A 24,697-nucleotide genomic window follows, 5' to 3' on the forward strand; every position below is an offset into this window, starting at 1 on the left:
GCGGAAAGGGCGGGAGCGCCGAACCACAGAATTCCAGAGGGGATGGGGCTGGGAAAGGCCCCGAGGTCATCGAGACCGAACTATGACCCAACACCACCATGTCAACTGCACCACAGCACTGAATGCCACGTCCAGCCTTTCCTTCAACGCCTCCAGGGACTCCACCACCCCCTGGGCAGCCCATTCCAATCTCTAATCTGTGATGAAATACCTCCTAATGTCCAACCTAAACCTCCTCTGGTGTTGCTTGAGACTTTATCCTCTCATCCTGTCGCTGGTTGTCTGGGGAAGGAGGCCAAACCCCAACCAGCTGCAGCCTCCTTTCGGGGAGTTGCAGAGGGTGATAAGGTCACCCCTGAGTCTCCATTTCTCCAGGATCAACAACCCCCAGCACCAAGCACCCGCTGTTCACCCTCCTGCCTCGAGCATCACACACCTCCCAGCCGCCCCTTCCACGGTACCTGCCAGGTGGGTGCAGTTCTCCTTCTCCAGCCTCGCTGGTGTCACCACGGCAGTGGCATCCATACCTGGTACCCACTCATACCCACCGCAGTGCGCCAGCCTCCAGACACTCTGTGCTGCAGACATTCACCCTGCTGTTAAGGCATTCCTGACTGCCCGACAGCTGTGGCTGTAATCCCTGGATTTACACATAGAAATAAAAAAAATAATGGATTTACTAATAAAAATCAGTCAAAGAAGTAAGTAGTGCTCCAGTGACAGCAGGTGCAGCTCCAAACACTCGGGTGTTGATGCAGATACCCTACCTGCTAGGACGACATGGAACGCTGCTGCCATGGCTGCACCCTCCGCCTCCGGGGGGATAAACTCGGCCAGCTCTTCCAGATCCCCTCCTGCTGTGTTTTTCTGACCAACTCTCTTCTACACCTACATCATCTGCATCACCTCAGATGAGCAGTTGCACACAGTTTACTGTGTAACTGTTTCCATTGCCATCCAATTAATAAATATGCAGTTGCACATTTTTTGTACACTCTTTACTGTGTTCTACATTAATGTACACTCTTTACTGTGTAACTGCTTCCACTGCCATCCAGTTAATGAATTGGTCACAGCCCCAGGTCTGCCAGTGTCAATTTGGACAGGCAGATGGTGTGACACTTGGGGCTGTCCTGTGCAGAAGCTGGAGCTCAATGATCCTTCTGGGTCCTTTCCAATTCTGGATATTCTTTGATTTTATTAATTTACTGTGTTATCAGTATTATATTTTTCCCCAATGCACAATCTTGTAGTTCGAGCTTGTTAAACCTAATACACAAAAAGCTACAAAACCAGAATTTCCCTGCGTTATTTTCTGGGCAAACTATACCTAACAAGAATCATAAATGCTGTTTTCATTCTGAGGCAGGTACAGGTCATTTGCTGGTTTTCATTTCTTTTTTTGTTGTATGATGGAGAGGCTAAAAAATAAGTGTAGCAAGGGAGTGATTTGATCTGCAATTACATTTCTATTTGTATGACAAGAACTCTAATTTTTATAACACCAGGTTTTAGTTCTACTTTTTATAATACTGCTCTAAAAAAGTGCAAAAATTTAGCCACTAAAACAATATAATAACTGCTTATTATTAGAGCAGTACTATAATGTTTCTGGGAAAAAAAATTGTTTACAATTTTTATTAGAAGAATAACATACATCATTCAAAATCCCTCCTGCTTCTCAGTAACAATTTTGTCTATCATCTTGAGACCCCCATAAAATACTCTTAGACAACTGTGACAGAAGACAACAAAAATAAATTATTTTGTACTCAGAGAAGCTTCAGATAATACAGTGGTGCTGCTAAAAGATGCAATAGCCCGGGAAAAACTTAAACCTTGTTAGAAAATATTAACAGCTGTCTGAAATAGAGCAGATAGAGACAGAAATCTCTGCTTTGAAAGATAATCAGTGCTCTGATTATGTATCTCCTGCCCAAGGTTAGTGCTCCATTGTGAGTTGCAGCACAGCTCCTTATGTGTCAGAGAACATGGCATTAAAAAGGCTGTGAAAATTCTGATTAATGAAGTGGTTAATTGGTCACAGAGTGAGAGTCATTAAGTTGGAAAGGAAGTTTAAGACCATTGAGTCAAATCAATAACCTAGCTCTGCCAAACCGTATCCGCAAGTGCCACATCTACACACCTTCTAAATAACTCCTGGGATGGTGACTTCACTGCCCTGATCAGCCTGTTCCAATGCTTGACAACCCTCTCAGTGAATAAATTTTTACTGATATCCAATCTAGACCTCTCACAGCACAACTTCCTTTTCCTCTTGTTCTGTCCCCTATTACCTGGGAGTAGAGACCAACTCCCACCTGGCTGCAACCATGCTTTTAGGTAGTTGTAGGTGATGGTTCTCACATAGGCTCCTTTTCTCCAGGATAAACAACCCCACCTCCCTCAGATTTTCCTCAGAAGACTTGTGCTCCAGACAATTTACCAGCTTCGTTGCACTTCTTTGGACACATTCCATGATGGTATTAATGTACTTGAAAAACAGGACAGTCAGACAAATACAAAGAAAGCCTTCAGATTCTGGTTACTTATAATTCCTCTTGCTTCTTCATCTCTGTCCATTTTAGTACTCTATAACCTTTTCCTTTAGTTCCTTTTCTCCCTTGGTTTAAGCTCAGGCTTTGAATTTTAGCTTGTATTGCTGCAGTGTGGCATGTAAGACTTCACAGTTTGAATTCCTGCTTATGTCCAGGCATATCAGTCTGCATCATGATCTCTTAGTTTATCATCTCCTATGCATGCTGAGCCTCTGCTGGGAAAAAAAAAATCTTTCTGTCTGTTTGCAGCAGTTATAGTTAAGGTGTTCATGTAAAGACTCCTGTATCTTAAGACAGATTTGAGGGTTTTTTTCAGGACAGGATTCCTGTATTTTTGGTCCAGGGGAATAACTCACCTGTCTATTTTTCTCCCTTCACCAGATGTGCAAGAAATACTTGTGAAGAGGCAGGGTCAGGGAAGAATTTATTTTAATCCAAAGAGCAGATTAAGTCTTCTACTGAAAAACGGGCAAACATTACATATATTTCCTTAGATGCTATGTAACCTTTTAGGATGTGGAGAGGAAAAATTATTTACATATTAAAAGTACATGAAGGAAAAATGAGGCACAAAAATTACCTATCTTGGTCTTTGAAGTTAAGACTTGGTTGCATTTAATGGCATATTGGATAGATTACACAAAGTTGTCCCACTCCCACCAGCAACAACATCCCACAGCCTGTGAAAACACATTCTGCCTTGTACTAACTTTCAGTTTTCCACAAGTTGCATTAGGAAGACAAGACTGCCTTTCCAAACAGGCATTTTGGTTCAATCTGTACTGGCAGTGTAGCAGTACTGCATTTTTAGGCAAACCACCAGTGATGATAAGCCTCAAAGATGCATTGCCTAAGAAAGCTCCCCCGAGCCTGTTCAGTGGGAGATTTGAGTAAATACAGCACAACCATACTGCACACACCATATCATAAGGATTTTCAGTCTGGGGCAGCCTCATCCACTAAACAGCAACGGTGTGGTGCAATAGAGCATGCACAAACCAGCTCAGACTTGAATTTACCTTCTACATGTATTTGCAATATTTGCTACACTGGACTAAAGCTTATTTTTTCCCCCTCTCTTAGGGAAACTGTTTTCTGTGGGGGAGAAGGCTTGGATGCAAAGAGTGCTGCTTTCCAAGGTAGGCACTACTAAGCTGATGTGTTTGAAGGAGTCTAACATCTGTTTTAATGGGATTATGTCTCTTTTTGTAGTCTCTAGGAGAATTGTCTCCTAGACAGGTATAAGCAGTAGCTGATTACCTAAAGCAAGACAGTTTGTTCTGATGTCTCTTACTTGGGGCCCATCAGGGAAGGGTCCCCCCAGGAGGTGATCTCTGGTGGGACAACACCAGCCCTGAGGCTCTGCTCTGAGACCATGCTCAAGACACAAACACACAGATCTAGACAACACCACTAAGGCACTCAGATATAAGTACATACTTGTTTCAGGAACCAGGAAAATCTTGGCTGTGTGATTTCTTTTGTGGGAATTTAGCTGTTGCATTGCTATTACACATAAATCATCTTCAGCAACCTTTTTTAGTTCAGGATATTCTCAAAGATATGGGGGAATTTTCTAGAGGTTAATTGTTTTCTTCCATCAAATCTGTAGAAATTTGTAAATTAAACTGGTCAACACCAACTATTAATGACCAGTGATGTAGGACATTGTTTTTAACTGCATGCTGTAAAACCATTGAAATGAACATGAGCATTCTAATCACTTTTACGACGTTTATCAAATCTCTCCAGTAAAGCCTTCCATATGTTGCCTGGGATTGTTTGGTGCTTGCTTATGAGAGCCTGGACAGCAGCCTTTGTCTGAAAAGAGAAGAGAAATTTGTCTTTACAGACCTATTCTATGCATGGAAGAGCAGTATAATCACTAACTTCTCAGAGGTTCAAGAGAGGAAATTCACACATAGCTCTACTGTAAGAAAAAAACTGTGTTTTATATTAACTAGCTCTCCTAATGACACATTTCTTGAAAAAGAAAGGAATAAAACAATGACTGCAGTTTGGGTAGGCTCAAATTATTGAGATTTATAAAATGTGGTCATTACTTAGTCAAAGTAGCTTTTAATACATGCAAACATGAAGTCTCTGCAATCTCCCAACCCTGAAAATGATGGGTAAAGTCTGACTCACCTCATCTGATCTTATAGCTGACCTATCTTGGACTAGGAGTTTGGAGCAGGAACCTCTGTCTGTCCTTCCCAACATGAATTATCCCATAATTTTATCATATACAGCATGCACATAATAAGAAAACTCATAATACTCTTTACATGAGATTCGAATGCAAGTTTAGGAAGAGAATCAACACATTATTCCATATTTCTAAAATAAAATAATAAAATAAGAAATTGTCTCCTTTTGGTTTCCCTCGTGTATTTAAACTTGAAATAAGGGTAGCTACATACTCCACTGATCTACCCCAGAGTTATAGTAGAATATCACTGTGAATATAAGAAAAGAGTAGAAATCTTTCCTGATAGACACATGTCCTAAATCCTTTGCAGGGCAGGATCAGACAAAGGTCAGCCAGGCCACTGCTCACCTCAAACCTCATTTAAGTTGCCCTTTTTTTAAGCAATATCCGCCACAGAGTGGCTAACTAACTAAGTGGGTGGTGGTCAAAGGGGGCAGCCAAAGGCTTGCCTTAGTAAGGTAAATCAATATAATGGGAAATTTCAATTTCAATTTTGTGGGTACACAAAATGCTGTTCCCCTAAAACACCAGAATATGAATAGCCATAAGGGCAGTCATATTTCTTCCAGCCTGCTAAAGGTGCTAAGACCAGACTGTACAGCTTCCTGGGGCTGTTTCCTTATAACAGACCAAACCTGTCTTTCTGGTTTCACTTTTGTGAAGCTCAGAACAACCTGCAGCAGACCCTTAAAAAAGGAGAAAAGAAAACAAAAGAAGAAAAGCTAGCCTTGATGAACCTTTTGGGGGGAGGGGGGCAGCAAGGTGTTTTTTAATAAGTGATCTCTGACTGTTCATTTTTTTATGTATTTATAGGTTGTAGAGAATTTATTTTTTTCCTCCAAATCCTCCTTTCATCTTCCATGAAAAATTTTAAAGCTGTCTTTTCAGTTTAGCTTAATATTTTGAAAAATGCTTAAACTCTAGATCTAGAAACACTTTTATGCTCCTGGGCATCACTAATTTCATTAAACTGTAGGTACTCAAAATATTTTTATATTTTGGATGCAACTTTTTCACATTTTCATTCTGACAATGAGACTGAAGCTCTAGAAGAATTTTGCTTCTAGAGCCCTAGAATCAGTGAAGATTCTCAAAGTTATTTGTTGTTTATGAAATTTATTTTCATAGTTACTGAAAACTGCATTTAAAACATAATTTATGTCATTTCAGTTATCATCATTATTATCAAAGTTATCAAAGGCATGGGAGAAACAAAGTTAACACAAGAAGACAGAGCTCATACATTTCGAAAGGATGAGAGCATCCCAATCAACTGTTACTATATCAATATTTACTGGTAGGTATTTGTACATTAAATAATCCCAAACCTCAACTGCCCATAGCTTTAACAAGCTAGTAAAAGTGTATTTGTCTTTATCCAAGCATGCAAAAGGCTGGTTTCAAGTGCACCTATAGTAGGGGGCAAAGTATGTAGTTCAATATCACAAGGAGAGAGAACTTACCTTTTCAACTAATTCCTCTGTAGTTATATTCGGATCGTAAGGGATTGGCTTCCCAATGTATGTGCGAAATTTAACTGGAAGCCCTCCATATGGAGGAGTAAAGGGCAATCGAGTGCTTTCATATAACTGTCTAAAAAATCCTGGAATGGTTTATGGGAGGAAAAAGTGAGATTATAGTCACAAAAAACACAATCCAAATGTGAAATCCGATTAATGTAGAAGACTTCTTAAAAATGCATGCTTTATTTGACAGTCAGGAAGTTGTTACAGGGTTGAGGCAACTGTCTGCCAAAACAAAGCTTGATAGACTTAATAGGCCAGAGAAATAAGATTACATTAAAGAACCAAATCACACACACAAACCAGTTATGCACAAGCTATTTCCAAATTTGAGCTACCTCTGACCCACAGCAAGCGTTAGAGAATCCAAAGCAAGCAAAAGTCTGAAAAGCAAAGTCTAAGATAAAAGTAAGAGAAATCTGAGAGAAAAGAGATAAAATATTCAAAAAGAGAAAATATATCTTTAAGTTCTTACTTCTTTCTTTAAACATCCTATAGCCTTCACGGACATTCTGAGTATACATTGGAATGATGGGCTAAGGAGGTACAAAAAAAACCAAAAAAAAGGTGGGAACGTTATACCAGGTTTGAATTTCTGCTTTAGTGGTTGTTAATGCAGCTAAGAAAATCACTCAAATATAGAGGGTAATTATTAGTCAGTTAAGCAGTAAAAAAGGAGTCTTGATTTAAAAAATTTCAGAATAGAAATAAAATGCTATTTTTCAGCTCCCACAAACATCTCTTTTAAAGTCACTATCTGTAAATAAAATGACTGACATTGTACTAGGCTTTCTATAACATCTATGCTATGCATTTACTGCAATATCACTGACTGGAACATAAAACAAATTTCCACAGTTTTTCTGTCTAAAGCTTTCATCATGAGTGGTGAATTGGAAAGTATTCAGTTCGTGAAGTCTTGCAGAAAGCAAGCAGACATTCACAGTTGGCTCACCTCATCTGCTTCTCAAACAAGCTCTAACTGAAGCAGTAATGCTTGGATAAAATTTCACTGGAAAGGACTTCTGCAGATCCCTGAGACAAAAAAAAGGTAATTGTGTGTCCTCACTGACCTGGACTACACACCTTCTGGAGGGCAGATGCTTTGGCACTTACAGAACAAGTTCACTTCATCATTGTGACTGAAAAGAAACATGCTTGAGATACCTGCACTTGTCATGCCTTACAGCCTGAGGTAAGATTTCATAGTTTGTAGACAAACTGACAGTAGTTGTATCCCTACTTGCAAAGAGTTTTTTTTCTCCTCTATTGTCCCTTTTCCTTTTTCTGAAACTCTAATTTGAACAGGTTGTTGGAACAACTTGTCAAGGAGACTTTTGTACTGTTAAGAATCACTACCACAGAACAGAAACTGCAGGATGAGAAAAAAACAAGCAGGAGAAAAGACCTAACTAGAGCCTACCAAACAACTCATAGTGATAGAAGGCATTAAAAGGAAAAAATATCCAAGAGTGAACAAAAGTATCAAACATGCATAAAGCTGTAATAGTAAACCTTTCAGAATGCAGAATTAAGGGAAATTGTTAGAAATAAACCTTTAAAAAGTAATCAGTAATGTATTTTAAAAACATATAACTACTGGACACTAAAAATACCATACTTTGTTACAGCTATTAATTGGATACTGTACATCTAAGATGCTAAATGTTTGAAACCTGTCTATCACAAAACACTTTAAATTTTAGGAATAGTACAAGAGTAACATTTGGTGGGTTATAAAGAAATCTGGCAACTACAGAAGTTACTGTCATACAATGATCAGCCATCAAGGTGCAGGGTAGGCAGCAATGTTCAGTTCCTAAGCTGGAAAACACAGGTATACACATAAAATCTTACATTTGTAAAGCAGCACAACCAGATCTGTAGTAACCCACATATTCATATTTTCTGTGCTGGAACTGAGCTGGATCACACCCAGCCAGCTTGAAAATCACAGAATTACAGGGTAGTTGAGATTGGAAGAGACCTCTGGAGATCATATAGTCCAAAACCCTTTCCCATAGAAGAAAATTTTATAAATCAAGGTTCCCAACTTTTCCTAATTCAACTTGAAGGAATTTTTTGGCACAGATAGAATTCAGGGATCTTCAGAAATTATGATCCCTCCCTGCTAGCCATAGACAGAGAGCATTTCTGAAGGTCTGGATGAATTTTACTGAGGCAAATATATGTACACTGAGTGATACTATTAAATAGTAACAATCTCTGACTCCTGTTAAGTAGAGCAGTTACACAAAATGAAATGTGGAAACTATATAGGTAAAGACTGAGGCTTTGATACCTTTGATACCAAACAAGGAAATACCTTCCTTGTTTGCTTTTATTCAACTTTTTCAGTGGAAGAACCATTGAACTTCTGTAATATTATATGATGGATGGGAATGTCTATTCATATATAAAGAAGGTTTTGTCTTGAAATCCCTATTCAAGTAATCTGTGACAGGTTATTAACCACCACATAGTCATTTTGATAAAGTGTGTGTAGTTCTTTGGTTGATGGCTACACTGTATGTAAAGAAATTCTTTAAATACCCTTATAATTCTATCTTGCTTTTATTCATGATATCTGAGTAACTATTAGCAAATTTATATTAATTGCTACATAACAGAACAAGTTATGATGTCTGAATGAGTCTATCCCCAGTGTATTTGGGTTTTGTGGCCAGATTTTGGTAGAGGGGGGAGGTACAGATTTTGGTAGAGGGGGAGCTGCTTCTGTGAGAAGCATCCAGAAGCTTTCCCCATGTCTGCCAGAGCCAATGGCAGCTGGCTCCAGCACAGACGAGCTGCATGCCAAGGCCAAGCCTATCAGGAATGATCATAACAACTCTGTGATAGCACATTTAAGAAGGAAAAAAAAATAAAAATATTGTGCATATGTAATTGCAGACAGAGAAGAACAGAGTGAGAAAATGTGAGAGGAACAGCCCTGCAGACACCAGGGTCAGTGCAGAAGGAGGGAGAGGAGGTGCTCCAGAGCAGAGATTCCACTGCAGCCCATGGAGGACCACAGTGATGCAGAGACCCACCTGCAGCCCATGGAGGAGACCCACACCAGAGCATGGATGTCTGAAAGATGGCTGTGTAGCTGTAGGAAACCAGTGCTGGAGCAGGCTCCTGGCAGGGGTCTGCACGCCCACGGAAAGAGAAGCCCATGATGGAGCAGGTTTCCTGGAAGGACTTATGACCCTAAGGGGGACCCTCTCTGGAGCAGGCTGTGTTTGAAGGACTGCACCCTGTGGAAGAGTGACTCACATGCTCATGAAGAACCTGTTGCCAGGGGGATGGACTCAATTTGAAGTTTGTCTTCTGTGGGATGGACCCCGTGCTAGAACAGGAGAAGGACTTCTCTCTGAGCAGTGGCAGAAATAATTGGCCATAACCCCCATTCCCCATCTCCCTGCACCACTGCAGGGAAGGAGGCAGTACCAGGAAAGAAAGAAGAGGTGGGGCAAGAGGAGTTACTTTACTTCTCACTATCTTGCTCTGATTTTGTTACTAATAAATGTAATTAATATCCCTAAGTTGAGTCTGGTTTGCCCATAATGGTGTTCAGTGAGTGATTTCTCCCAGTCTTTATCTCAGCTCATGAATCTTTTGCTTTATTTTCTCTCCCTTGTCCACTTGTGGAAGGCAGTGATAGAGAGGCTTTGATGGGTGCCTGGAATCCACTACACCCCAGTCTTTGGTCAGCCTGGAAGACTAGTCTGACCAGTATTGAAAAGGATGCAGCAAGAACAAGCAATCAAATTCAAAATGTGTCAAAAGATGGGATCCAGTAACTACTATGGGCCTAGCTTTATATAAGAAGTGATGTATTAAGGTTAATATTGCCCCCTCTACTGTTAAATGCACAGAAGACCTGTCTGTTTGGGGTTTTTTTAAAGTGTTTAGTTATCTAAGGTTTGTTTGATTCCAGATTTCCAGAAAAATATCAACGATGCTCAAAGTTCAGTGAAGTTTGCAAGCTAATTACAGCAATGTCTACCATAAAGAGATCTGGTCAGAGTTCCTGACCATAAAAAAATAACCCCACAAAGCTGAATGAGGGTAATAATAAGAGTTATAAGATATATAAGATGTAAGAACCAGCAGCACTGTAAAGGCAAGCTCAGGCTAGTAGCTGTCAAAGGATAATACACTCTCTCTGCCCTCCTGGTAACTGTCCTGCATAGTGCCCGTTTTACCAAACATTACTCAAAGGACCACAAGACCTTTTCATACTGAAGAACAAGAATCTTAGCCTCAAAGAATACCCAATTCATTAAATAAAATCTTAAAAAGCTCCATCAAAAACCAACCACAAATTCTGTCAAGAAAAGGAGGTAACAATTTTAGGTACTACTATTCAGTTATTTCCATGTGCTTCTCTATTATGGAAGACTGGTAGAATTAGGAGAATTACTGGCAAGGATTCTTGTGATGTGTTTTGATCAGGGTGGCAAGCTATTTAATATGGGCATTCAGAGTTTTTAATTCAATTTTTATTTAAAAACCCACAACCTGTTACACTGCATTACTGTAAGGTTCCAGGTGAAGGGAGAACATCTGGCAAAAGTTTGTCCAGATGTTTGATGCAGCTTGAAAGACAGAGATGAAAGCAAAATCAACAGAAATCTCCCATGTTTTTTAAGTGACAACTCTTTCTAACTGTTTCAGCATATTATTCATTTAATTCATAAGAAGACTATTAGGGAACTGAAAATGCCCATATGAATTTCACTGAGTTTGTCCCATTCACATTCTGACACTTTCCCAGCAGTGGTGGTGTACAGGCCCACACAATATATGAAGTACCATGACTAACACCTACCCTTTCAAGAGAAAGGGCAGGAAAGGGAACAGAAACACATAAAACCTGACTATTAAAAGGCCACATAAGACAAGATCTGGAAACAAGATTCCAGGCCTAAAATTACTTCATCTGTTGGGTAAGTGCCCCTAAGTTTATTCTAGTGTTTAATTATCTCCCCACAATAATTTAGAGATAGAGTTATGAAGAAATATTAACCTGAAGTGTGCATCTTCAGATCCTTTGTACTGGGAGCTACAGCACAAGAGACCAAAACAAGGTTTGAGAAGCAACAAATTGGATGAGGTTCAAAAGAGATAACGGCACAAACATCTGGAAGGGATGTTAAGAAATTGAAGTTTCATGGGAAGAACTCAGCTCCCTGTACAGCTTCTCCTATATAGACAGGAAACTTTATGTGGAAGGTTTAAGAGCACTGTAATTGATGAGATATTCGTAAGAATGTGAGGGAAAAGTGATGGTTGTGCTATTCATGAGAAAGCAGTAGAAAGTGCACGGCAGAACAGAGAAAGCCTGGATTTGCACCAGGATTGTCAGACACAAAATGCTAGGTCTAAATTAAGGAAGAAAACTTGTGTTTAGAGGTGGTGATGATGAAGAGAAGTGGCAGTCAGGAAAAAGAAGACAGGGTTGCTGCTCTTTCAGATGCATGCCATCTCAAACAAAATAATTTCCCAGAGACTGTATCAGTAAAGCAGTCTTCCACATAGATTTAGATGTAAGTCAGAGCTAGTGGTAGAAAGTTGTATTTGTAGATCATCATCCATACAGAAACTAACTGAAACCTTGGCCATGAGTACATTGGTGGAGTGCAGATCAAGAGAAGCACATGTCTGGAAGATGCTGAGAATCTGACATCCACACTGAGCACATTTCAGTGCTCTGTTTTTATGTAGAATTAATTCTTGTTTGGCATCATTGGCTGAAAGACCATTTGACACAGAAGAGTATTAGGTTCCAATTTTGGTTTAGTTTCAGCCAGAAGGAATACAGCTCCAGTATTCTAACACATTCCTTGATATGAATGAAAGCATGGTGAGGGAAATGCAAAAACTGCTTCAAAAATGCACATATGATTCAAGCTCAGGCACTGATGTAGACACATCTTGAGTTAGTTGATGCAATCTTTCACATACATGAAGAAAAGTAAAGGTAAGGACAAAATCCTAGACCCTCCCAGAATAAATGAGAAAAAAAAGAAGGTTAATACATTAAAGAACAACAATAAAATGGCTGGCTATGTGGAAGTAAGACAAAAATGTAATTTCTATTAGGATATGAAAAAAGAATGAAACCTTAGGGCAGTGTGGAGAAGGACCACAGTGAAGACTCTTGAAATACAGTCAATATGAAAGACTGGATGCCTGCACGATGAAACTGTAGACATGGAACCACAGAGATGGTCACTTTGAAATGGCCAAGAAGAAGTTTGACAGTTCCAAAAAACTCCTGCTCCTTGTGAATTAATGTGCACAAGGAAGCAGATGGAAAAAGGAAATTAAATCTTTAGTTCCAAATTATTTCTCCTGGAAGATTTTCCAACAAATGCTCCTAAGCTGCATTTTATAATGAAGCAGATGTGCAAAAAGCATGAACTGGGATTGGTAACATGTGGCACTTACCACTTTTGCTTCTAGAGCGACCTGAGCAAAGCCTTTTCGGTTTCCCCACATGAGCTGATAACTTTCGTCACTGAACAGCGCTTCTCGAACTCCACCTGGTGAGATGGACACCAAGTATCCATTCTTCAGTGCACCAAGACACTCCTCCCTCGTACCTGGTATCACACCTGTCACTCCCAACAACAATTTTAGTCCTGAAACAAATAAGTAGCAAATGTACATTTAATATAACAATATATGTCCCAAATACTGTTTGCATATCGGAGACAGATTACAGCTAAATTAAAATCTAGTAGCTATATATTTAAGCTAAGACAAATTTTTACGAAGGAAGTAAGACACCTACAGAGTAAATGCTGGCAAAATGACAAATATGTGGCAATATTTGTGCCCAATATTATGACAATGAACCATCTTGTCAGGAACATTTCAATTAAAGAATTCTTCCACATGCTATCTTCCATAATTATCACCCAATTTATGTCAACAAAACTTGTGGGTCATAGCTAGAAAACTGAAAATAAGCATCTATGCCTCTATCCTTCTTTTTATATATTTTATATATATATATATAATAAAGATTACTACAAAAATAAATACCTGACAAGCAGCTATTTTTGGTCTTCTTTTAAAATGTGATGTTTAGCATTTTAAACATTGAGGTTTTGAGTCATTTATTTGAGTATTTTGTGGTTAAATTGCAATCTACAAAACTGTGGAACAAACTGAACTGTCCTAAGACTCTCAAGATGCATGAATGACAAAAGCTAGCAGGGCAATTTCAGCACCACATGAATGAATCATGAATGAATTCACCACAGTGAATCTCCTTCCTCTGTTTCCATAACTGGGAATTCTCTAAAAGACAGCTTGTGACCCACAGAAATACTCTACGCTTTCTAATATTATCTTCATATTTTAAATATATCAGTTTGGAGCTCTGATAGAAAGCAAACAAGTATTTCCACAATCTTCAAATTCCCTGTTCAAACAGCAGAGTTTGAAAATATTTTTTTTAATATTAATAAATGGAAGCAACAGCTCTGGACTGACAGAGGTCTGCAACAAAAACTTTGGAAGACAGTGGAAAACACAGTGCTGAATCTTGTAATTTAATTGTATTTAATCTTATTTAGGGTGTCATGCTTGACAGATCTTTCTCACAAAGGCAGATGTTGACTTTGTTTAATCCCTTTGTGAACTCAGAAACAATTCTGTTTTATCCTAAAGACAGGAATGCCATATTGTTATTAAGCAAAGAGGTTCTTCATTTGCTTGGCTTTAAAACTTTGAGAATTATAATGTATCACATGAAAATACTATCACTTCTTTTCCAGGTCTCACAGAATTTCTTATTCCTCAGCCATGCAAGGCTTCTGTCTGATGTCCTAGCTCTTCAAAGTAAGCAGTGCCACACCTCTGAATCATCCTTGTCTTTTTTTTTTTTTTTTTTGTAACTTTATTACTTAGCAGCTATTCTGAGATGGAGAGAGTTATTAATTCACAAGAAGAATTCTCCTGTAACTGTAATTAATTCTGTAAATAAATTGAGGTCCAGGATATGCTCATGAGCATTCTAAAGAACCAATCTGTGAAGTGTAACATTTCTTTGCAAAAAGTAAGCATAGTAGAGCAAGAGAAGGTTAGGGAGAAATTTCACTTTTAGCCACACTCGACTAATGCAATGGGGAGGTCTAACTTTAATTATTTATAGCCTTTTTTACCAGATGTATTTTCATAGCTCTTTTGAAGGCTGACACAGCATTTGCTACCTTTTCTTGCTCTAGCATGAGTAAAATGCAATCAATATGTTATGTACACACCAGAAGTCCAGAAACTGCACAGCTGAGAGCATTGCTAACAAATGTGTACTTTATATTTGTAATAAAAATATGTGCTAGGGACACTTCAGTTTGAACATACCCTCTTATTTATCCTTTAAAAAAAGTGTCCTTTGCAATATTTTGCTAAACTTTCTCATTTTTTGAGGGCGCTCTTAAAAGCCAATCATCTTTTGATATCTTCTTACTTCTGATGTGCTCTCTGTTACACAGTATTTACTAAGTATGCCTCAAGAAAATTATTGTCATCTTTCTAGGAGTGCCTGAATGTGGTTTTAGCATCAAATATACTTGAGTTTATAGTACTTGCTTTCAGGAAAACTTTGTTTCCCGAAGAGTGTCCTTCTGCTTCTAAACAGCTTCCTTTATTCTCTATATCAAAACAGCTTTCAGTTTAGCAACATAAAAGTGTCTTTAAATAATTCCCTTGCTATTCTTTCTCTACTCTTCTTTATGGCTTGTTTTTCTAAAATTTAATTATCTTTGCTTCTCTGTATCTTCTCCTGACCAGTCAGCACTGGGTCAATAGTAGAGTCCTATCCAGCATTCTGTACTGAGGGATGACATTTCATCCCAAAATGATTATATCTCTATTTGTTGGCTTTGGAGGGTTTACCAATGTTTTCACTGAAAAGACAAGATATGCTTCCTTGTTTTTCCTGTTACATCTACCAACTTTTAATTTAAATTTAATTTAACTTTTAATTTAGAAATGTGTAAGCAGTCTTTTAGTTTAAAAGCTCTTTTTCAAGTACAGTAAAGTTCACCAAAACCAGGACAGGTTAGGTTAATCCAGGAAGCTTAAATACATGTTCTTACCTGGTAAACGAAACACAAAATGATCAGCTACTGACAGACAAATTCTTTTTTTCCAGAGAAACAGCCTAGACAAAAAGTAAAGGTAGTCTATAGGAATAGCTCCATGGTAATACACAAGAATGCCTGGTCCTTCTGGGAGGTTTTTCACACCGTGAAGCTCATAACCTGTTTGGGATGGAAAGCAATACATTGACAATGATATCTGTAAATCATCTGGCAGTTTAAAGAAAAAAAATTACTGTCCTTTGTTAAATGACCTTCAGAGATTTGTGAAAGCCTCTGTAGTAGCTTTCAAAATAATTAAGTTCTGGATGGATCATTTGGTCAATAGCACAGAGAAAGTCCCTCAAACACCACAGCTTATTACTAGACTGCTTTGTTGGTCAGTTAAATCATGAGATCAGACCTGAACCTGACATTTTCCCCAGTGAGGGTACTAAAATATTTATTTCCCATTAGGAACTTTTTGTAAATAGTACAATAATAATATTTTTAAAAAAATTAGTAACTAGTATGAAAATGCTTCATTTTCAGAAACAGAGGCAAACAGTTTCCTGAAATCTGGAAGTATGAATCTCCATTCTGTGTCAAGGAGAATGAAAAGTTTGGGATTTTCCATAATAAATTGTTCCTTTTTTAGAGAAGGTGAGATGTTTAAACTGAGACCATAACATACAAAAATCCCAAAGTGAGGTTCTCTCCACAAGGGTTGTGTATTCACTTCACAGTGGGAGGGAATTTCCTCACAGACATGCACTTCTATGAATCCTTGTCATCACTCTTCCTACATCTGGTTTAGGTTTTGGGTGGAGTCATACTAGAAGACTAATGTATACAACAACTTGGGAAAGATACACCTTTTGCCAACTAAAAGCTCTGTTCCACCTTGCCTGCCTTCATTTCCATCCCTGCTACAGCTCCTGCCATGAGCCATTTGGATGGGATTAGAGTAGGCAGAGACCTAGGAGGACATGGAGAAAGTTTTATATTGCAGGATGTTCAAAGAAGCCATACAAAGTATTATAAATGTAACTTATTTGCATCCATTTGGAAAAAAAAAAATTTAAATTTAAATTTCTATGAATTTATCACTTACTGTAATTCCAAGCTTCAGACAAGTCATGTCATACTTACCATGCCATACTCTTGCATATATATCCCAAAAGCTTGCTATAGTTTTTCTCATGTTATTCCAATCATCACTCAAGGGATCTCCTTTTAACTCATTGTTCCTCTGATAGATTAAAAGCAAAATATTAGTAAGGTAAATGAAAAAGACAATTGTTAAAGGAACTATAAAAAAAACTAATATTGCACTAATCGTGAGTGAGCCAACGATCACATGAAAAAGGTATTTCTTCAGGAACTCCACAACAGTCCATTCTTCCAGTGCATAGAAAAGGCAGCTGAGGTTGGTCATTGGTATCTGCCCTGAAGCACAGGATTCTTTTCTACCTATCACGTCCTGCAGGGAGAAGAAAGAAAACAAAAAAACAAAAAAAACCAGCTGTTGTTTCTCAATTTAGGAAGGTTTCTGATGATCTACCTTATGCTTATTTTGGTATAGCACAGGTTCAAACGTTTTGTGTCTCTCTGTCATGCTAAAATAACTGCTGGCTAGGAGATTATCCATGTAGTTATGGAATAGGGGCTGAAACAAGAAGGGCTGGAGTTCAACAAAGCCTCAGCATCCCTGCAACGTGGCTGATCAGATGATTTCTCTCAAAACAGGGTAAGTGGATAGTATTTTTAGCAGCATTAGCCAAGACTGCTGCCAGTGTGGGCTCTCTGCAGAGATACCCTCTCTAGAGAGTCCAGCCTGGGCTTCTTCTCCCTCTCACTTTGGCAGCAAGAGGATCAGACAATGGAGTGAGCCGCTGAAGGGACAGCAAGCAAAACCAAGGAAGTCATGGCTTTTTCACAAGGCCTGGTGGTGTCTGGGACAACACTTGGTATTGCTGTAAGCACTGAAAAAAACAGTTTTCATCCCTCATCCATACAACCCCCCTTTCCTTCAGATCTTCCAGCCCTAGCAAAGGCCAGGAGAGCTCCATGGCCCTACTGATTGCTTTCCACATGCAGCTCCCTAGCTAGCCCATTCCTACAGCTGACCCTGCCTGCCTGACAGCAGGTAGTGGTTACACTGGAATGCAAGAGCACTCCAGCATTGCTGGCTGCTTTTAAGATTCTTGAACATTAGCCAGACATTTAAACATTGCAATCCAGCTCAGTAATCCATAACTGAATACAGATTTTCCTTTCCTCAATCAGGTTGCTACTTGTTTAACGAGGGGATTTTTCTGCTCCAGCACCAGAACAAGTACCTACAAGAAACAAATCCTAAGTTCCAAAGTCAGTGCCAAGATCATGAAATACAGCAAGCTCAGACTTCTCTGACTTTATGTCTTCAGCTGTGTACTTACATGAGCAAACCTGCTGTACACTTTAGTTTTTCTTCTTTGAAGCTTTGGGTAGAATATAGGGGTGGACTGGTGCAAAGCACAGGTCCCTTCAGAATTAGGGATGACAAGGAGTACAGCTAACAGCAACACTGGAAAGCAGCCATGAAAAAGCACTAGAGTCTAACATGCATCAGGGCAAGCAAGCCCCACGGCAAGCCCTGCAGAATAAGTAGCTGCAGTAGCTATAAATTTGGTCTCACACATGCCAGTGAAATCTGTCCTTATCTCAAACCCATTGAACTCCACACTGGCCACCAAAAAGGACCACTTGGTTTAACCCCAGCAGCTGAGCACCACACAGCCACTCACTTACTCCCCACTGCAGTGAGATGGGTGAGAAGATTAAAAGTGAAAAAACTCTTGGTTTGAGGCAAAGGGCAGTTTCTTAGGTAGGGCACAAGCTGGAAGGATAGTAAACAAAAAGGAAGCAAGCACTGTTAAAAGATGCTCCACATGGAACAAACAAATGAAATCAGTACGAAAAAAAAGTAAAATAAGAAAAAGAATTAGTATAGAATTGCTTATATCCTAACAACTGGTGCCTCACTAAGATATGGGAAGATCTGGACATTTTCACTGAAAATAGATTTTATCGATAACATGAAAGAAAAAAGGAATAGTCTGCATGATTCAGATATTAATTTATGGTAGACAGTGTTTAAGAAGGATAAAAGTGATGGTGCAGTGCTACTTTATAGTAAGTTATTGTTTGTAAAGTTCTGATAAGAGCAAGGACTACAAATTCTCAATGAGTGCAAAGCATGCTGTGCTGACAGAGCCCAGGAGAAGGGCATTTTAAGGGGGCTTGCCTCAAGCTACTGAATCAGAAATACTGAGCAGTACTTGGAATAACTTGCTCAGCCTGCAACATAGGGTGAAGAAAGAGTGGATTTTGTATTGTGATTGGGGGTTTGGATCTGGAACACAGACTACTACAGCCAGTAGAAAAAGTGTCCTAAAATCACAGGTACACACATGTCTGTATCCATAGCAAATGCATCAATAATAACCCCTATATGATATGGGGATTAATTTGGATATAGATCACTGATTAACAAGACATCATATAACCTACCAACAAGATTTAAAATGATTCCAAGCACAAGTAATTGCAGACTCAACAGCCAGATAAAGTTCTGGCAAGATAACTGAGAAGCTGGTAACTGATGCCACTCATTCTAATTTTATGGGAAACAGACCTTGTAAACAAATTCACCTCCATTCTTTGAAGAAATTAGAGGTTTAATAGCTTGTACAGGTTTCATGCACATGTATTTTTAACAGGAGCTTTTAAAGAGTCATTTAAAGTCTCACATGAGCTGCTACTTGAAAGTCATCCTTCCACCAGTCCTTCCCGCTATGTTCTTGCCCCCAGCCTGACCTCCTGCAGGATCCCCTGGCTCCCTGCTAAAGGGATGCCAGCAAAAATGCTGGCACAAGAAAAATCACTCTTGGGAACAGCCCAAACTTAGGTTGGCATATGAGTATTATGCAAGTATATTACCAATGCCACTTGGCATTTTTATTAAAAAATAAATCTATTTTAAATGGAGCACATATTCAATGAATGTCGTCATCGACTAGAATGACAATAAAATATCCATCAGTAATGGAATCTCTACCAAATGAGAGCTGAATCTATGCCCTACATTATTCAGCATTTTCAGAATTTTCTTCCAATATTAATAGGATGTTTACATTGATCAATTTTAGCAATGTAACTTTCCACTAATTGCTCTTCCTCCAACCCAATTTTTATGTAGTAGAGAATCACTTTCTGGCTTGGAAAACAAATACCCTTAACTTTGTTAGCTCACAGACTACAGTATAAATTAACATCTTAACTTATTATTTTCTGATTATAAGTTCAATATAGACACCGGAAAAAAAGCTTTAGAAAGAAAGTAAAATGCACCAATGTGCAAAATAATTTTGTTTGCTTTTTTAACCCACAAAACAGATTTAACAGTACGTATTTGATCAAAGACATCTGAAAGTAGTTGTGTATGCACAGAGTGGGTTCATCTTCTGCCAGTTAGCTGGATGGGTGGGATTCAAGCTAATTCAACATCATTCCAGCTGAGTCCAAGGATAGAAAAAGAATAAATTATTGACCAATTGAGGAAAAACTAAAAGCAGCATGGCTTTCTCTGGAAATTTGGTACTGTGGTTCAGTTTCTGCTCTCACAGTTCCGTTGCACTACCTCAAATATTTTGTAAGAAAAGAATGAATTCCAATCACTGAAACCTGGACCCCGGTATTTGGACTATATGATGCGAATCCAACATGGTAAATGCATCCCTCTACTGTCAGTATAACATCAAAGGGCTACAACAGGACAGGACTTCTATTTTTCCATGTTCTACTGGCTATGTCTCACCAATCCCCTGCTGAAACCACAAGTACAATTTTGAAGCATTCTTTCTATCAAACAACATATATGAAATTATTACAACTATATGAGTGCCTATTGCAGGCCTGTTACTAACAACCTCCTTGACTATGCACTAGGAGACAATGCAGGTGTGTCCCCACAAAGCAAACACATTTACTTATAATGGCTTTGGTTTGCCCCAAATGTCAAATTTAAGAGAGAAATTTCTCTTCTGCTTTTATCAAATCTGAGCCAGGAGCAGCTCCAGTGTGCTTCAATACTGAATATCCTCTAAAAGGTTAACAAGTGGGTATAGTGTTGTATTATTAAAAAAAACAAAAACAAAGAAACATTTTTTAAATTGCCTACATTTTTCTCATCTTATCTAGTGATGGACTTGGAGCTACTGTTCTGAGTGGTTTCATTGTTCTTACAGAGAACAACATGTGTGTTGACATGTGAGGTATTTGTCTGGGCTCCACCTATAAAGCATATCGAATTCCAGAGTAATCACTGTATCTACACCTGTAAAATTACAGGTGATGTCAGAGAAAGACAGAACTACTGTGAAAGGTGCTCCCCTTTCAACAAAAGTCTCTTGTAGTACAAGGCGTTCAGATCCTAAAGTCTTGCTGAAGAATCATTTGCTGATAAGGATAATCTTACCAACACTATAATCCCAGGGAAGAACAAAGCTGTCACAAGAGACCTATTACACTAAAATTAAAACCTTGTCGCTGGCTTTCAACCATGATTGAAGAGTCATCATCTTGGTCCTGCTGCTCAGTAGTTTGCTCTTGGCAATAAGTGTAGCAGAGCATAGTGAGAAGATGCTTTACCCAGAAGCGAGTGCAAAGCAACTGCAGAATTTTGGAGAGAAAAATTTTTGACACTTGCTTTCTTGTGACAGGCTCCTACTTTTTGCTTAACTCTAAACTCAATTGTTCTGTTTCATGAGGGGAGTCATCCAACAATTCTGCCCCTTGCTTTTCAATGTAAATGAAGTTACAGTTTTATTTTCCCTGGACATTTTGTGGCAATTCCATGGAAAGAAAATAACTCACTTTCTGGTCTCAACCAGCCGCCACCCACTTTATTTATCTCCATAAATCCACCACCTTGTACCCTCCTGTGTTTGTAGAGTTTCCCCCACCTTCAGCACATCCATCCCCAAAATGAAGAGTCTATCCCCTCCAGACAGAAACTATCAGCAATTACAGTGCTCAATCCATCAGGTTTTTGCAGCCATTCTACCTTTTATACTCTACAGAGGATACTAAACCCAGCACACTGTTTCCCATTTACAACCTCAGCAAATACAAATAACTGAATCCCCACTTGGGTTTATTGAGCATGTGGACATTAGGCACTACCCCTAGCTGAGCATCCTTGCTCAGCTTGGTTGCCAGAAATGCGGCAGGTATGAGCTAGAAGAATAATGAAATCATAGAATGGTTTGGGTTGGAAGGGACCTTAAAGAGCATCTGGTTCCAGCCCTCCCTGCCATGGGCAGTGACATCTTTACTAGCCCAGGTTGCCCAAAGCTCAATACAACCTGACCTTCAACATTGCCAGTGATGGGGCATGCACCACTGCTCTGAGCAACCTGGTCCAGTGACTCCTCATTCTTACAGTAAATTTCTTCCAGATATTTAATCTAAACTGCCCTCTTTCATTTCAAAGCCATTCCCTCTTGTCCTGCTGGTTACATGCCCGTGTAAAAAGTCTTCCTCCAGCCCTCTTGTAGGTCCTTTTCACACACTAAATGGCTGAAATGAGATCTCCCTGGGGCTTTCTCTTTATCAAGCCGAACAATGCCAGTTCTCTCAGCCTGTCTTCACATGAGTCTTCTGATCATCCTTGTGATCCTTCCCTATACCTGTTCCAACAGGTCCGTGTCTCTACCGTGCTAAGAACTGCAGAGCTGGATCAGCACTCCAGGTGATGGCTCACACCTGGAGCAGAGTAGAGGGCCAGAATCATCTCCCTCACCCTGCTGGCCACACTTCTTGGGATCCAGCCCAGGGTATGGTTGGTTTTCCTGACCTGTGAGCACACATGGTCGGGTGTACAAAGAGGGAGTACAAGGAGCAGCATCTGGGTTCAGGTCTGGTACCTGTCTTGCTCAGGCACAAGTGAAACACAAGTGCCCACACCTACACTTGTCCCTTTACTTCACCTGGAAATGTCATTTAACATTTCCAAACGTCAATACCGCGAAGATGGGGGTTTCCTCAGTGCCGGGCGCTAAGGGCCCCTAAGAGCAGATCGTCGCTGAAGCGCTGGAACGCGGCCGGACCTTCCCGCGGCGGCGGCTCCGCTTGGGGCGGCTCAGGCTCCCCCCGCCGTCCCTCGTCCGGTCCGGTCCGGTCCGGTCCCGTCCCCTCCCGTCCGGTCCCGTCCCGTCCGGTCCCGTCCGAGCCCCCGCCCCGCTCACCTGCCCGCGGCGGCGGCGCCGTCCCGGACCCCGCGGCTGAGCCCCGTCCCGGGATAAGAGCACCGCCGCCCCCGCACCCGGGAGGAGGAGGCGGAGCAGAGCCTGGCACACACAGCAGGCTCCGCGCCCACATCTCCGTGTGATTCTTCCACGATAAAAATCCCGGGACGGGCGGCGAGTGCTCCGCCTGGGCTCCTGGGATGGAGGAGCCGCTTCCCATCGCAGGGGAACAGGGGAAGCGCAGAGCCTCCTGCGGCCTCCGCTTATTTGAAGGAACAAGGCTCCCTAGGACGTGCTTCCAGTCAATTCACGTCTACACTTATCAAGAAAACTTCCCGGCAGTGTCACTGACTGCTAAGTTGAGAAAATGCACTGGTTTTGCAAAGGAAATAACCTCTTTACAAAGGTTAAGAGACTTGGGTGTCACACAGATTCAGGATATAATCAAAGCAGAACACTAATAGAGCATTCTAATATGACTAAATTCAGTGGAGGAAACCTGAAACTTAATAAATACCCTTATGCTGTACTGTTGTTCACCTTCCTTATATAGTGGAGGTCTTATTTAGACTGATAACAACTGATAGATATCAATTTTGAAGTTCAGGAAATGGTTCATCCAACCTGTTTAAGGCAGGTGATCAAATTTCTTTGATTGATTTGATGCAGAACAAGAAATTGGTTCCCATGAAGTAAAATGCATGACTCTAGTACTTTGCTTCCCACACACATGCAGTGCTAAAGCTGTGGTCCAGAAGAAGGGGACACAAACCTACAAAAAAAGCATCCACCATTGATGCTTTTCTGTTGGCTTCTGGTTTTTATGGCACAAGACAGATTTGTTCAATAACAGGTTTTCTTGTGAAGGAATAAAAAACTTGATACTCCTTGCCTAGCATGAAGCAGCAAATCATTGGAAAAGTGGTTTTGCTAGTAGAGAGTTTGATAGAATACAGATAGAAAGTATTTAAGAGGTAAAAGTACATTTAGATAATCAGTGCAGAGAGAAAAAATGTTGTACATAACACTTCCCAGCCAACACAAATGTAGCTGAAATTATTTTGTTTTATTGGCATGTATTTTGCTTCCTTGTGTTTGCATGATGGTGTAGTATCATCCAAAGAGTCTGGATGGAAATGCAAGAACTAAAACTACTATTAAAGGACAGAACTAAAATAAAACAGCAACGTGATAATGTGGATATTGAAAAATACGTTGGAATAAAAACTACTGAATAGCATTGTGTGAAGAAAAAAAATAATTGCATTGCTATCTTTGCTTCTCCTCATGTTGTTTTTTGGGTTTTTTTTGAGAGTCAACTTGAAGAAAAAGTGGTATAAGGCTTTTTCAGAGTATTTTTAGGAGTCAGATATGGGCTTCTGTCGGCAGATTTGCATATGAAGGGAGATTTCTAATGACAGACAAAACTACTCTGAGGAATCCATGTAATTACATGAAATCAAAATTTAAGTATTTGGATCTCAGGGAATGGGAAAATATAACAGAGATGAAAAATCTCAACAACATGGAATTTTTAGGTGAAATAATGGCTAAAAATTTTAGAAGGTTTCCGAAATTCCTACAGATACCTAGTGTACAGTGTGTATTATCAAGACTACAAAGATTCTACGAGAAATGGAGCAAAAGGAACTGATTGGCATAATAAACTGTGCCATGTGAATCAGAAGCATATGTTAAACTTCAGCTAAAAATAAAAGCAGTAACCAAGGTGAGATAAATATAAAAAATTAATAGGGCTGAAAAAGTACTTTGCTCTAATTTTGAATTAAGGTAATGAGATGGAGAACTGGCAGATTGATCATAAAGATGAAGGAGGAGAAATAATAAAACGGGAATGAAAAATCAAGGTTCAGACATGGTAAGAATAGAACCAGTTCATTTTCTCAATCTATGCAAGAACAATGTCTATCAGATTTAATTCCTGGCCCAGCAGTAAGGAGTTTCTAGTAGCTTTTTGGAGTTTAGAATACCATGTGACCACAAATAGCAAATT

The 24,697-nt window shown here is 39.6% G+C and overlaps 1 protein-coding gene across 2 annotated transcripts; it reads right to left on the reverse strand.

Annotated features, from left to right (window-relative positions):
• Positions 1-2,967: 2,967 nt before the first annotated feature.
• On the reverse strand, positions 2,968-22,783 carry LOC107200542 (transmembrane protein 68-like). 2 transcript variants are annotated; one of them, XM_015619198.1, is made up of 8 exons: positions 22,684-22,765; positions 16,752-16,874; positions 16,544-16,643; positions 15,410-15,574; positions 12,750-12,943; positions 6,769-6,829; positions 6,234-6,373; positions 2,968-4,379 (listed from the first exon to the last, which is right to left on the reverse strand). In XM_015619198.1, exons 2-8 carry the CDS (start codon positions 16,827-16,829, stop codon positions 4,275-4,277), a joined length of 843 nt encoding a protein of 280 aa, XP_015474684.1. In that variant the 5' UTR covers positions 16,830-16,874; positions 22,684-22,765; the 3' UTR covers positions 2,968-4,274. The 2 variants fall into 2 exon arrangements, with proteins under 2 accessions (XP_015474684.1, XP_015474683.1); XM_015619197.2 differs by having other exon boundaries at positions 16,544-16,874; positions 22,684-22,783.
• Positions 22,784-24,697: the final 1,914 nt, after the last annotated feature.

This window comes from Parus major, chromosome 2, assembly GCF_001522545.3.
Source record: "Parus major isolate Abel chromosome 2, Parus_major1.1, whole genome shotgun sequence".
Lineage (NCBI taxonomy): Eukaryota > Metazoa > Chordata > Aves > Passeriformes > Paridae > Parus > Parus major.

Excerpts from the sequence above, each read along its gene's own strand:
- LOC107200542 (XM_015619197.2), bottom strand. The coding sequence starts at position 16,829 with ATGACCAACCTCAGCTGCCTTTTCTATGCACTGGAAGAATGGACTGTT. Across the intron at positions 6,830-12,749 it reads TCGCTCTAGAAGCAAAAGTG|CCCATCATTCCAATGTATAC; the intron begins GTAAGTGCCACA and ends GTACCTCCTTAG. Across the intron at positions 4,380-6,233 it reads CAGAGGAATTAGTTGAAAAG|ACAAAGGCTGCTGTCCAGGC; the intron begins GTAAGTTCTCTC and ends TTCTCTTTTCAG.